Consider the following 15752-nt stretch of genomic DNA (forward strand, 5'->3'; position numbering starts at 1 on the left):
TTTATTTGAAAGATATTGCAGTGGGAAAGAAAAGCTTTGCAGAAGCTTGTAGTCTGGAAAGATTTCTTCTGTTCTCGTCAGGATAAGCAAGTGTTTATGTCACATTCCCAGGATATAAATGACAACAGGTTAGACCTGATGGCTGAACCTGGTTTCCCATAATCCAAGTATGTGCTGAAACCATCAAGCAATGAGAGAGTTGTTTGTCTGTCTCACACCTTTTTTCCTCCCACAGTCTGGTGGGTTTTTTTTTTTGTTTAGGTTTGTTGTTTTTTGGGGTTTTTTTTCACAAAATCATCATGTTCTTTTCATATGCAGAACAAAAATTTTCAATATCATGAATATTGCCCATATATATTTCTTATTCAGCTCTGACTCTGAACCCTTTCCTTAGTCCATCACATTCATCACACTGGTCCATAAGAACCATGGAGGCTTATAGGGGTTGCAGAAACCCCAACCAGGGGCTGCTTCCAGTGTGTATAATGAATGAAAGAGCTGTAAGTTTGTTATATTGGACCTGCTGTATTGAAGAAGCTCAAAATCCTGGTTGTTCAACAACATAAATGGTCCTGGGTTTGGTACTTAAGTGTATGCAGTCAGTGGTGCTTGAAGTTGTAGGGTAAGTGAAAGAGGGAAAAGAAACATCATATGGAACTGCCTCGGCAGGAGAGAAAAGATGACACTGTTGCTGTTTATTCGTGCTTTCCTGCCACAGCTGCACCAGAGTGGAAGCCAGGGCATGGGTTTTTCCTTCAGTCACAGCTCTGGTGCTATTTTATGGCCGGCTGTTGTTCCAGACACAGACATCTCTGTGCAGTGGTGCAGGAGCAGCCACCAGCACATGGAAACCATCACGCCCACCATAAAGCAGTGCCCTGTGCCAGGAGTTCCTCGTTGCTGTCTATAAGGACAGCTGGGGAGGGACAGAGAGGGTGCTGGGCCGGCTGAGCAGGAGGAGAAAGAGCAAACATGGAAAACATCTGTGTGCTCCCAAAAGCTGCTTTTAGCTGAATCACAAGATGCTTATATAAAAGCGTGGTTAATTATTGCAAAGCAATGAAGCGAGGAAACACAGACATTCACAGAGTATCTCCTCCGTTAATTAGTTGCTAAAAATGTAGACCACAGCAGCTGTGGAGCTGCAAACGGATGGGTAGCAGAACTGTCTCTCCTGGTTATTGTGCTGAGGAAGTGCACTTCTCTGTGAACTGTTCCCAAAGGCTGTCAGGGTCAGAGGCAGCTCGCAGGGTGACTAGAGAAGCATGTTGAAATGAGCCATCACCAAGGGCACTTACTGTTCATGTCTGCTTGGGTCTGAGAAATATCTAAAAATGTGTAGAAGAATTAAACCCAGAAATCCTCTTGGATTTAAAACCTTCAGCCACACAGATGTGTGCTGTATGTGAACTGCAGAGCATACATGTATGGAACCAAGCATAAAATCAATCCCTGCCTTCCATACCTATGAGGGCTGGCTAAGCATGCTAAAAGCCATCCCTGTCTTTGTCATGTATAGTTTCTGAGAAGATCCTTGTTACACCTTAAACTCCTTTCACATGAGCTGCCTGGTCTCTGCTTCCCAAATACTTCCTAAGTTTTTTCCTGAGGCTTTCTTCCCAAAAACAATCACCCTCTCCTTCCTATTCATTGTTTCGGATGATCTTTACAAAATGTGGCATTTCTGTCTAAATAGTTTGCCAAAGACCTGTGATAAACAATATTAAGTTGTCAGTCATGAGTCATTAAAGAAGTGAACTGTCTTCACTTCATACCCAATCCTAAGATATTTTTGTCAGAGCATTTAGCTTAGTGGTTGTCACTGGCTTCAGTTTTGGGAGACCCAAAATTGGAACACACATGCCTGATTTTCAGAAAGTGCTGTGTACCCTTTCTTCAAATGTTAGTCCTTAAACACATTTCAAAAAATGCACAATTTCTTCTGGATCAGTCAATGGTCTGAAATTTCTGGCTACGATGCATTCCTGCCATCTTTCCTGTTTTCACGTAGTCATACTTTCTAAATTGGTTTTCAGATGACATTCAGCCTGGCAGTAACTTATAAAGAAAATAGACATAAATATCCTTAAGAATTTGAAATTGATATATTTAGGTTTGTAAGTGTTTCATTCTGATTTGCTCTTGTTGGAAAACTTTTAAAAGGATGAAATTTTACATTTGAAAATGAAAAAAAATAAGGCAGACATAATAATTTCCTGCATATAATTGATCTTCTCGGTTTATCAGGAAAATTGTTGTTGGATTTAATAGAACTCATGTGTGTTCAGTTGCAGTTGAAACCCATCTCCTCAAATCAGTGAAACAATCCCCCTTCCAATGAATGCAAGACCACCACAGCTTATGTTACTGACACTTACTTTTATTTTCAGAATAATTATTTCTTTCTGAAAATGGCATGTAGTGTCAGTGTACTTGATACAGAGATTAAATGATGAATCAAGAGAGGAGATGTGACTTAAATGGTGACATGTGTAATTGGCTTTTGTTGGTGAATGCCAGTGAAAGCTCAGCTTGATGTGGATCAAAGAAAAGCTACCTTTGTAAAAGGCTTGTTTAATTTAGAATCTCCTTGCCCCTTCTATCAGGTAGCTTCTTGAAGCTAAGCCCAGCATCAGAGCAGCACTAGTTAGTATGTGTGCTCACAAACTCAGCAAAATTGTTGAATTTCTGTGCAAGCACAAAATAATCCGTGAGAGACAGATCTGAACCATGTCAAAGCTTGAAATGCATCTCAGTGTGATGGACTGCCCTTCTGTGGGACATCTTTTGCAACACTACAACACCTTCACCATCACCAAGGGATTAGTATGTAGCCTACAGGTACCACGGTGCCAAGTTTCTGGACAAATCCACTCCCACATTTAGCCATTGGGTTCTCCCAGTGAGACTAAAAATGTACAGGAGGCAATGATTTATCTAATAGGAAAAAAATAATTAAAAATAATAAAAAGGCAAAGAGAAGACAATAATGCTTGAGGGCCTTCTGTCATAGTAAGACAATTAATCTGAGTGGCACTGTTTTTTGAAAAAGTCAGCCCCATTTGCTTTCCTTATAGCATTCTCTCATTTTCCCTGTAGGTCCAGCTGCCCAGCGCCAGGTCCAGAATGGTCCATCTCCAGACGAGATGGAAGCACAGAGAAGGTGAGTAAATCATCTATGGCAAAGTTCTTGGATGAACATGCAGTCCTTGTTCACCAATAAGCACTGTTCTTTTTACTCGTACCTCTTTTAAGCCGGTTCTAAATGTTTTGTAATTATTGCTAATGATTCTGTAATGATTTTTAAAGGGTTAAGTGAACTGAAGTTCTAGGTAAACTTTTTGCTTGGTAGGGACTTAGGAGTCTCTCTTTTCTCCTCTGAAAACTATAAGGAAGTGGTAGGGAAACTAGTTTCCTGCGCCTTTATGAATAACTATGAATGAGCTGAGGTTGAGTAGGGATTTGCCCATGACTATTAAGTGGGTCAGCGGGTGATGATATTTCATCTGAGATTTGTGAGATTTACTTTGGGGTAGCAGAGCTGTCATAAAGGTCAGAGAGCCCCTGCTCACCCAGAGGCAGGTGATATTGCCTGTCCCTCTACCTGGCTGAAAGACCTGATCCAGCTCTTCCTTTAACCAGTGAAACTCCCTGATTCTGCAGACCATATGTAGTTCAGTCCTCAAATTTGGATGTCTGTTCTGTACATATAAAGTGTAAGCAGCTTAACTATGTTAGAATAAAAATATTTAATTTATTCCTTTTTGTTTAGAGACAGCCTTTTGGGTAGGTATTATTTGACTGCTACAGGGCACATGGTTCTGGGAAAGCTTCTTTTGCTCTGCTGGAGTGGAATAAGCTGTGCCAGTAGATGCACTTAGATATTACTGTATCTGCACTAGAGGACTTTCAGCTTTAATTATGCTGATGCATTCTTTAAGTCTAGAGCAGACCTAATTTTAGGCCTGTGGGTTTTTTTAACATCTTATAAAGAGGCAAGGAAAGTGATATGGTATCTACAATGAAAATTTTTCTGTTTAAAAGGTTTTTTAGAGACCTTTACGCAAATGTTAATATATTTTTAAGTCAGAGTGTAATTTGTCCTCTCTTCTACTTTAGTCCTTGCATACTCCTTAAGTAGCCTTGTGCCAGTCTCAGGCTTTATTTAGTTTGACTGGAATAAATTTGACTTCGTAAGAGTTTAAGAACTTCTCCTTTTAGCATGTGTGGGACGGTGCATTCAGCACATGTAACCTGCTTCTGACCAAGGCCAGAAGGGGCTGGTATGAACCTCAGTGACTTCAAGTGGCAGTGGTTGACCTTTTTTGGGGGAGCCCCCCACACCTCTATCTGTTCTGCAGCAGCTCTAATGACTTGGAGATGTTGTAAGACATATTTCTTTCCTGGTCTGTCAGACTGGAGTTTTCCAAGTCTGTTCTCTTGATAACCCTAGAATTTCCCCCAGGTTTAATCAGAAAAATGTATGTGTTAAGTTGATCTTCATCATCAAATTTCGCTAATAAATGCCAAGCTAAGGTAGTGGACAGTATGCTTGGGAAATTCTTAGTACATGTGTTTACAGCTGAAATTTTAGCAGTGTAATTGATGCTTTTGCATATGTTTCAGCCCATAACTACCAAGGAAGAACCAGGCTGTGTATTGAAGTAAAGATTTCTATTTGTTTGGTTTAAAGTGTCATAGCTTAAATGAAAGAGTTGAATCAACCAGCTAAGATTTTCTCAAAACTGTTTCCCTTTTGCATATATGATAATTTTCTAAGATGCCTCTAATAATTTTCTAGAAATTGCCTGGATTGAATATCCTGAGCATAAAAATAGTTTAGGATTGATCCCTCTGCATCAAAGTTGTGGATTTTCCTTTCCCGTGTATTGAACTAGAATTGAAATATGAGAAATTTGTTTTGAAAATTAAGATATTCTTTTTTCTGCATAGTGTAACTTTATTTTTTTGGACTTTTTTTCTAGAAAGCTTCTATTGGTATATAAATAAGATAGCATTGTTTAACATTGTAGACTCTGGAAAGTGCACGTGAAAATGTAACAGGGAGATCTCTCTGAAATACTACATAAGGAGTTAAAATAGAAATGTTGCTTAGAGTTGAGCTTGCCTTACTGTACAGACCAAGAAGTAAAGCTGTTGCAGAAAAAAGAAAACTGTGCAATTAAGACTGGCCCAAACATAAAGGAAACAAATTCAGGGCAAACTCGGCCTAGAAACTGTGGAAGAAAATTGTAATAAACTTTGTTACCAAGTGCTTCAGCACTAATTTCTAATTTCAGAATTGTGTTTTAATATTGTTGAAATCTTTAGTCCGTATCCATGCACTTGGCAAAAAGCCTGGCAAATAGTCTAGTTTTTAGCTATCAGTCTTTTTAAGAGGAGCCAAGTGAGGGGGGGTTTGTGGCAGGGGTCAAGGAGCTGGAGTGCTCCTTCCTGCAGGAGCACTCCCGCGTTCGAGAGCAGACCCCTGCTGATGGGCCCTTGGAACTGCACATCCCTGCGGACCAGCGCCTGTAACAATCCTTTCCCCGGGCGACACCAGGCCTGGGTAGCACAGGAGCTGGCAGCTCCTGGGGTGAAAGGTGCCAAAAAAGCAGCAGTGCAGTGTTGTGATGAGCATTTGCAGAGGAAACACAGCGGTGATGGTGCTGCTGGGGGTGCTGGTGGCACGGGGGCAACTGTGCTGGGGCTGTCAGCTGGACTGGCCTGTGCCAAAAAGGGCTGGGATGTGCACAAGGACAACAGAGGCTTTGTACAGTCAGCACCAAAACACAGATGAAGCTTTGTTATGTTTTCATTTTGACTACAAGTGCTTTGGGCTCCTGATCCATAAGAGGCTCAGGACTGTGTCATTCTGAATATTTCCTTCCCTGGAGATATTCAGAAGCTATCTGGACACAACCCTGAATAACATCCTCCAGGGGACCCTGCTTGAGTAGGGAGGTTGGACTAGATGGCCTCTAGTGTTTCCTTCCAACCTTACCCAATTTGTGATTCTGTGATTTTATGCACTTACTCTTTCCTTGCAGTGCTCATGCACTTCAGGTTAATGGCACGCATGGTTGCTGTGCTCTCCTGGGCCTTGGGCAGTGACTATTCCTTGTGCAGAGCTATTGAGGAGTTATCTTAAGTGGATCAACCAACCCCTGCAGTGTCTGGTGAATGCAGGGCAATGTCCTGGTTAAGCTTCTCGAATGTATGAAATGGCACTGCTGCAGCCAAGGCAAGTGAAATCAGACCCATCTCCGTCTCACCAGATGAGAGTCTCACCCAAGACATACAGCTTGAGTGCTTCTCAGGGTATAAAGGTTGTACTCAAAATTATAAAGAATACATAATAACCAAGAGTTTTTTTCATTACTGTTTTAGACAAGTGATGGAGCAACAGCAACAGCGCCAGGAATCTCTGGAAAGAAGAACCTCTACCACAGGCATGTATCAAATCAAGCAGATACAGTCTTTCCCTGATTTGTCTCCTCTTGCTTTTGGTGGGATTTGTGGGGTGCTATACAAGAGCTACTCCACTAAAAGTGGTTATAGTTTTGAGTAGATTTTAAAGCATTGTCAGCTAGAGACTTTACATGCATTTGGGCATGGTTGTGTTGTTTTGCAGAGGCTCAGGTCTGGGGCATTCAGGTGATGCTAGGCAGGTTTTGCGCTTGGCAAAACTTATACAGCTGAGCGGCATTTTAGGTGTACCAAGGAGGCCTGGATGTGCTTTTTCCACACCCATGAGGAGAGCAGATAGCACAGCCACTGCTAGAGTGACTCCACGTTTCCAGGGGATGTCAGCACAGAGGCGTTGAAGTGCTGGATGTGCTCAGGCAGTCCACATTGTTCTGCAGCACAAAGCGAACTACAGCACAGAGGAAAATATAGCTCTAGATGCTCATCAGTGGGGATTTTGTGATCATGAAGTGAGGAGTCTTCTGTGGACTTTCTTAATGGAATATATATATATATTTAATGAGCTTACAAAAATCCTCTATAGCATATTAAGTTGCACTAAGCTAAGAGAAAAGATGACAGGAATAGTTTATAACTACAAAATATGGCTTTGCCTCTCTGAAAGAAGGCAGAGCAAGGAAGCCAAGATGGCCATCTTATGTTTGGGCTTTGGTTTTGGGCAAGTTTTTTCAGTTAATCTGGTCACATAAGTGACATGTTTTTCCTCAGCTGTTAAAACTTTTTAGTTTTTGACTTGAAACCATTTCAGACATACACACACACCTTCAGCGACAGAAATAGTTGGACTTCTCTTTCAGCAGAGATTAGTGTGCTATTCTGCATAAGAAACTTGGCCAAAATCCTACCTTGGCATACACAAGGAGCCATACACATGGCTCCTAGGGGTTGCTAACTGTCCCCTCTCTGGCTACAAGGTGGCTACCTCTGTGTTCAGCATATCCCTTGCAGCTGTCCTGGTGCAAAGGTGATGCTCGTGATCCTGACTCAGTTTCACGTGGGGCTTGGAGGAGCCTCACTGTCACCAGAGCATGCAGCCCATCCCATGCTGCCAGGGTTCTGCTCCACACACCCCTCCAGCTCTGCTGAGGGCTGGAAATCCCCAAGCTGGTGCCTGCACCATCTCCTCTTTGCTTTGTTTGAGTTTCTGTTTGCGTTTACTTCACGGTTCCTTTTTCTTCGTTCCACTTTGCCTTGGTTTCATTCCTTGCTGCATACCCACCTTATTCTTTTCATTTGTCTTTTCTGTTCTTTTAGTTTCCACCCTTCAATTAAGTCTCTCCTCTCCCCTCTCTCAGCCCCAGTCTCCTCCTCCCACCTCCAGTAACTGCGGTGCTCCTGCCTCTGGTGTTGTGCTCCCCCCACTACCTCATGCCAGCACTGTCTCTTCAGAACCCTTTGTCCCTGAGCCCGGCAATCAATCCCCTTTCATATCCCAGTGGAGAGCCAGAGAGCCCCCCCAGTTCCTGCACAGGCACTCGGCCTCTGAGCTGCCAACAGCCCCAGGTTCCTCCCCTCCCTCCTGCCCAAACGGCAGGACTGTAATGCCAGGCATCAGGCGAACCTCGCTGTCTCCACCCCCTCTCCATCATTCCCATTTTCCCTTTGCCTCTTACCAGCCTCTCAGGGGCTCTTCTCTTTCGTGCTCTCCTTGGTCTTCTGCTCCCTCTGCCACAAGTGCACCATCTCTGCAGAGGGGTGATGTCCTGCAGCCACGTAGTCCCACCATCCTGCCTGCAATTCCTGTCCCACCTGACAGGGTCAAGGGACCCACAGATAAAGCAGGCCAGGAGACCTCAGCAAATGTACCCCTGAATGGCCATCCTGAAGAACAAATTGCTTTAGGCCCCTCTGGGACCCAGGTGAAAAGCGTGGATGGGTCCTTCTTGCCACACCTAGGAGGTGCACCCTGCTCCCCGCTGCCCACCATCACCAGCCCCCCCACCTCCTCTGGCCAGGCTCCTTCCCCATCCTCCCATCCATCATCTTGTCCTCCACAGCAGTGTTGTCAGCCCATGTCACACTGTCTTCCATTGCCTCCCCCCCACGCTGCTGTGTCTGAGGTGGCTATGCCCAGGAGGACCCCTCCTTACATGACATCACCAGCCATTGCCCACTTGAGTAAGTACTGATTCTGAGTGAGTTGTGACCTGTGTAAAGCCATAGCTGTCAGCTGTTTAAAAAGCCCTGTTGGCACTGCCTGTAACCATTAGAAAAAGGGCTGAGAGACCCAAAGCTACTCCTGCTGTATGTGATTTCTGAAACTGAGATGGAAAAGTATCCAAATCACTCAGGACTGGTCCAGGGACCAGGCAAAAAGTAAGCATTACAGAGCCAGGACCCTGTAGCTGGGTTGTTGCAATGCATATTCTTACTGTATTAGGCCAGATGGAGATGCCATTCAGGACAGTCAAATTGCTTCAAAGAGCCTCATATAGAACCTGTTTTCAGCTGGTCTAAACATAGCAGATGGGCTCTTCTGAAGCTGGAGGCCAGGTCTGTGATAGACTTCTTGTCAGTGTAGGAATACTGGTAGAGGTTGTGATTTTTACTCTTTTTCTTAAGTGGTATTTCTGTTACCAGCAAAAGATAGAACATGGATTTTGGTTAAGTTACCCAGAATCCCCTGTGCCTGTGTAATTTATTTAATTCTCTTCCTGGTGTAAACTGCATTTATAGTTGTGGGCTTGTCACTATAACTATTCCAGGAAACCCTTTTTCATTGAAGACAGATCAAGAGCTCAGGTCTGGCCACTTTGCATATGGTTTTGATTTCTAGTGCCTACCTAAAGCCTGCGGAGTTAGAACACTTGCAAGTAGTGCCTATTTGCAATTCAGAGCATAAGTTTTGTGACTTGGATCTATTCATGTTTATAACCACATATAATGCTAAGGTGACATGCCTGGAAGAGGAAGAAAACTAAAACATTTCCTTTCACTTTCTGCTAAAAATATTACTGTGACCACTGAAGGCTCAGTCCTTCAGCTGATACAAGTCCTTGAAATCTACTTAGTTCAATAAAATTTTAGACTCACATCAGTCCATTATTTTGACTCAGTTCAATTTTTACCTGAGGCTGGCCTCTAATTAGGTGGGTGTAGTTTTGCAATTACAATTAACTGTACCCACAATGAATTACTAGCTATTATGTTCATGAACGAAAGAGGGCTTGAAATGTTTTAAGTATTTCTAATAGCAGCTATGGTTCATTTCAAGAATGGAATTGGGAGTGTGAAATAATGGCAGAAGTAACCACAGAAATAAGGCAGTATTGTAAGAAAATACAGATAAGAAGAAAAACAGGCTGTTAATGTTAAATACAGTTTCCAAATGTTTCTCACTCAAAACCCACCTGTCTTTCAAAATAACACTTACTGAGCAACTGAACCTGTGATTTTGCACCAGGAGCAGCCTGTTCTGACAGAGTGTACATGGGGAAATACCTTGGGATGGTGTATTTGTTCAGCTGACCTGTTACAGACAGGGAAAACACTGCAACGGAGTTACCACCATCAGCCCCTCCAACAGGCTGCTGCTGCAGTGAGGAGCTTTGCTGAACCTTGGGCTGCTTGGAGCTGGAGTCTCCCCTGATTATTTTGCAAAACTGGCTGAGGCCACACGCCTTCTATTCGACAGAAAGGAGGATGTGTCGCTGTAACCCACGATTCTTATGAAAAGCTGATGTTAACCGAAGTCCGTGGAGTTCACTGATGTAGTTTTTTATCTCCATGTAGAAAGCTATGGGAGAAGCAGAAGGATGTGCCACTTATGAATTGGGAAGCATTGTCCATGTTTTGATTTTGACACAGAATAGAACACTAGCCCGGCCAGGGAGAAGAGGGAGAAGGCTAGTTTGTCAGTGGCAGGGTCTTGCAGGAGGACATAACTGTAGCTGACTGACCATTGATACAAACACCATTCCCATACTTCCGCATGCATGGAGCTTCCTTGAATTGATCACTCATCCTGCAGTCAGGTCATGGCCTAGGGGGTGGGAACATGACCTTGTCTATGGGCTGGAGGAGACAGTGCTTCATGTCTAATTCCTATTCTCTGCATTTCAGGCCCAACACTTCCACCTGGTCACCCCAGTGGTGCTGCTGTGATCCCTGCTTCATCTGGGGGGCCCCCACCTCCGCCACCCCCCCATCCTCCACCTCACCCATGGGAGCTGCGCCCCCCCCACCGCCCCCGCTGCCATCCGGCGCCGGCCAAGGGGCTGGCACTGAAGATGGGTCAGTGTCAGGGCTCGCAGCAGCTCTGGCTGGTGCCAAACTAAGGAGAGTTCAACGGGTAAGGAGGTGCTACTGGGATTCCCCAATGGGCTCTTGTCTACTGCAGGAAAGCCTGGCACAGCTGGGTGTAATGGTCTGCAAATCCAGCTTGAAACATGGTGAAACACGCTTCAGCTGACCACTGGGTGGACTTTTAAATGTGAGTTTGCAGTGAAAATAAAGCTGAGCAGGATTTGTCTGCTGGAGTTTACTACACTCTTCAGAAAATGTTAATTAGCAAATGGCTGCAAGTTCTGACATTGCCGTTGTCATTACTTCAGCAAAGCCCACCATTGTACTGTTTGTTAGTGTTTTCAGTTTTTATAAGTGGTTAGAACTACGCTATGCTTACAAAAACCAATGTAGACTTTTGAGACCTCATGTCAATAGGTGTCCACTTAGGTAAGGGTTGCTTAACCATGCATAAACATAACCGTGAATAAACAGCACTGTGGGTTTTTTCATCGTTTGGCCATATAATTGCCTCACCCAGACCTTTTTTTTGTTTTAGTAAGGGTTCATGTGGGTCTTCTTCCCAAGGCAGAACACATCTTTAACTCTGGTTTCAAGCTGTGATTTTGATCACTGTTCCTAATACTTAAGAAAATTAATCATTAAGGGTGTGGTAAAGGAAACATTTCATTAATTCCAGTGTTGATTTCTGTCTTAAGCCAGAAGATGGTTCAGGAGGGTCCAGCCCCAGTGGGGTCTCTAAGAGCGATGCCAATCGAACAAGTAGTGGAGGAGGTGGAGGAGGACTAATGGAAGAAATGAATAAATTACTGGCAAAAAGGTTTGTACTTACACTTCAACTAAGCCCCATGAGATCTGCAGCAAATTGTGGAACAAGGTGCTGTCATTTTGGGTTAGCAGTTGGGTCACTTTGGTGCTTCTTTACAGTTTGACAGGTCCTGCATAGATGTTGGATGCCAGTATTGCCTGGCCTTTAATATGAAAGGTGTTGCAGCAATGATACCTGGCGAGGTGTAGCTTCTGTAGCAGATCCTGCATCATGGTAGCTTTCAAAGATGGTGATAAATGCATCCTCTGGGCTTTTGCCGTTTTACTAGATCTGTTTCGAAGTTACGGTTTTCAGTAAGAGTAAACTGTGAAAGGAACTTAAACAAATCATTCTTTATGTCACACATTCAGGATGTTGAGCCCAAAAATAAAAACACAGTTACAATGAAAGGACAAGACCTTGGCAGGTAAACTATTATTAATTCTCAGTGTGTTTCAGACAGACTAGCCTAGTTATTCTCCACTAAAGCAAGTTGTGATGTATCAAGCTACCAGCTGTTAAAAGGCGCTCAATTTTTCTAATTTTTTTTTTTCTCTTTTCCCCTTATTCCATCAGTAATGTTCTATCAGACTCCCAGGTTCCTAGTGTTAGATGCTTTATTTTTAGGTCTATTTTTTTTTAACTTATGAACAGTGAAGGAAAAGGATGAATGAAATAATGAGGGGTAGGTATAGTTGTAGAGTGTGCAGAGATGGAGTTTTTAAATAATGTTCTCTAGCATAAAGACAGTTCCCAGCTCGAAGAATTTGATTCCAACTTTTCTCCATGTCCTGTTCATTTCAGAAGGAATTCTCAACGTGGACTTCAGATGTAATCCTTTGAAAAGTATTAAATAAATACACAACACTCTAAAAAGTTCCAAGCAGTATAAAGAAGCAAATAGATAATTTTCTTTCTTTTCAGAATTAAAATAGCTTGACAGCTTTTAATAGTTTTTTACTGTTTCTTGGGCTGCTCCATATGAAGCAGTTGTCTGAAAGCAAAGTAAGGTTTGGTGATTTTAGATGCTGGGGCAACTAGCTCTGTTCAAGCAAGCAAGCTGAATGGACATCTCATATGTTTGGATATAGAAATTGTACACACTTCTGTGGTTCTAGTCAAAGGTGTATGCCAGTATGGCTTTTTGCAGTGGATCTCGTGTCTTCAGGTATTCAGGGTCAAATTTCCCTGATGCCTTAACAAAAGCACTCGCAGTGCTGTGAGCACTCTGCTGCTTCTATGCTGAAAATAACTGAGCTGCAAATACTTTCCCAGGGAGTTGACAGCAACAGAATTGTCCCCTAAATTTTGCTTCACAAAGCCGTGGAAGTAATTGGAAATATGCAAGTGTCAGTCAAGGGTGCAATCTGGGCACATGATGTTAAACTGATACTGACAGGACTTCTTTTGGCTGCAAACCCCTTTTTATGCATGATGACATAAAGGAAGAACCTGGCACTGTGTTTCAGGTTGTTCTTACCTGCCTTACTAACCTACTCTTATGAGGAGGTAAAAAAAATGTTTTTTTAAGCTGAGCATGTTCAATACAGAAATCACAGAGTAATGAGCATGGGATCTCAGGGGGCCTTTTCTGAGCAGTAAACCCCATGCTCAGAAACAGGGAATATGTCTAATGCTCAATAAGTAACTGAGGAAAACGCTTTTGAGAGTTCAGGTGCTATAAAATACCACTCTCTAGATTTAGTGGGCAGCCCTTTGCCTGAGAGCAGCCCTTTGCCTCAGGACTGAAATGTAAACAGCATAATGAACTCACAAACCACTGTCATTTCCAGCCCAGTTAAGTTTGTTGCAGGACATAAATCTAACACTGATCTCTCACCCTGGCAAATATTTCTCTCATTTAGATTTGTAATAAGTATAATTTTTTTTGTTAGAAGAATCAGGTAAATATTAGGGGAAGACTACAAAAATTATTACCAATCTAATAAACTTATTAATGCAGTTGAATATCTGGAAATAATTCCCACAGAGCACAGTGTCCTACAGAACATACTCATCTGTTTGGGTTTTTTTGGTCAAATTTTCATCAAATCCTCCAAATTGTGTATCCAGTGTGGCTTTTCTCAGAAACCTTTCTTAGTGCCACTTGGGATTTTTTTAAATATGAGATGAATATTGCTCTCTTCAGAAGCAAGACTAAATGAAAAACCTGTCATCTTGGTGTTTTAAAAAACATCTGCTAAGGATAGTGTTCACAGGTGGATAAGGGTAAAGTTCAGCACAACCAAAATCCATGTGGAGGCTTGAGCTGCAGTTCCCCTAACTGTCTAAAATGGAAAATTGGATATCTGGAGCTGACTGAGAACAGTGTCATCACTGCAATACCCATCTGAGCCACCTGGGAGGGGTGAAGGGGGGATGGCTGGTCCTCAGAAACCCCTGTGGGGGTTTGAGTTGTTCCTCTGGTGTAAGACCGAGGAGACACAACTTCCTGAGTCCTGGGGAGAAGCCATCCCTTTCTCACCCAGTTTCATACCCAGCTGTGCTTCCTTCCTCCACTACAGCACATTTCCTTCTGCTCTGCACCCTGTGTTCCTCTGTTAAACACTGCCTCATAATATTGCCCCTCTCCCTGAGTTGTATCACTGGGGCCTGGATTCCTCACCTCCACCCCAGTTCTACACAACTGAACACATCCAGCCATTCCCTAGGGTGAACGATATAAATAGTAACTCCCACCAAAGCCTGAATCAGTCCTCCCACATGGATGTGTTTCTAGCGGGTTGACTGTGTGTTCTCTCTCATGTTCCTTTGCAAAGGAGGAAAGCAGCGTCGCAGTCAGACAAGCCAGCTGACAAAAAGGAAGAGGAAAGCCAAAATGTAAGTGAAAGACTCCTCACCATTGTGCTCTTGCAAACTCCTTGTAAGCCAAAGTCCTGTGCTCATTCACTGTGTGTGATCCAGGAATAGATGTACACATGCAATCAAAAGCTGAATGTAACTGCTTCCACCTTTTCTGGGAACAACACCTTATAAACAGGAATTGTCATTTTATTCATAGGCTAAATCCAAACCAGGCACTTTTTTGTGGTCTGATCTGAATGTTGTAAGGGGTGGTAGATTCTTGCCCTGTAAGAAGATGCATTGAACCTCCTGGCAAGTCAACCTGAGATCACGTTCAAGTTTCTTACTTTACATTTGAGGCCTCAGCTAAGCTGAAGTGGATCATCAACCACGGGGTGTAACTCTGGTTTACCAACCTCCACACAAAGTGAGAATCAGCTCACTTGAGACCCAAGTGCACAATGAACATGTCTGGGAGGGATGAAGGGTAAATAGTGTATTAACTGTTAGACCATTCAAAATTCAAAATACGTGTTCATGATACCTACACTACAATGACATAGAATTTGGACAATTTCAGGGAACTTTGATTCATTTCTATTTTAACTATTCTGTCAGTATATTGTCCACAAAAGCAATTATACAGGAGGCTTTATTTGATACAGTCTGTAGGCTGAACTTGATACAGCAAATTTTGAGTTCAACATGCAGATGAAAACGTTTTTTTACCCATGGAACTGGCAAAGCATGAAAGATCTTTCCTGTTTCAAGAGAGGGCAGGATTTGCACTGTGTCCCTTCCCATGTGGTGCTTTTCTGGGCTGCTGCTCATTCAGCATTCCTGTTGCTAGCCAGTACCCTCATGAAGGCTTTCTGCCATGGCTGTGTGCCTCAATTGCCTATATAGAGATGTTCCCCCAAAGACAAAGTAACAGCTGCTCAGTAGAAAATCCATTCGGAAAACGTAGGTCTCGCCCCAGGCTGAAAGGTTTGTAGCAAGAGCAGGAATAAGGAGTTTGCACTGTTTAGGGAGAAATGCGGAATTTTTTGCATGTTCCTCCAGGGATGCTTCAAGCATGGAATTTGCCTGTTGAACTCACTATGCAACCTTTGCTCTTAATCTTGCCCCAAAGCTGGTTTTGAACCATATACTTGGAGATGAAAGGCACCATTTGGCTTCTAACTATTCAACCTCTGCTGTTTTTCTATCCCTTCTTCTCTCCTTGAAGCTCTACATTAGTTTATATCCCAAATCAAACTTTTCAATAGCACCAAACTGTTCAGAAAGGTGTTTTAGAGTACATTTTGTGGTCAGGGTATCTTCTGTCAGACTGGGTGCAATTCCATTTTACAATGCATAGGTAATGCTTTGCTGAGCATGTTTTGAGGGCTGCTAAATGATCTTG

General features: G+C 43.0%; 1 protein-coding gene across 1 annotated transcript in view; it reads left to right on the plus strand.

Moving 5' to 3' along the window:
- EVL (Enah/Vasp-like) overlaps window positions 1–15752 on the plus strand; it is a 126431-nt gene that overhangs the window by 104022 nt on the left and 6657 nt on the right. Inside the window, 6 exon segments of the mRNA XM_018082819.2 lie at window positions 3100–3163; window positions 6391–6452; window positions 10552–10644; window positions 10647–10780; window positions 11433–11554; window positions 14323–14383. Coding sequence (XP_017938308.2) covers window positions 3100–3163; window positions 6391–6452; window positions 10552–10644; window positions 10647–10780; window positions 11433–11554; window positions 14323–14383 — 536 coding nt within the window.

This window comes from Manacus vitellinus, unplaced genomic scaffold (assembly GCF_001715985.3).
Source record: "Manacus vitellinus isolate BGI_N305 unplaced genomic scaffold, ASM171598v3 scaffold_6_pilon, whole genome shotgun sequence".
NCBI classification, from domain to species: Eukaryota; Metazoa; Chordata; class Aves; order Passeriformes; family Pipridae; genus Manacus; species Manacus vitellinus.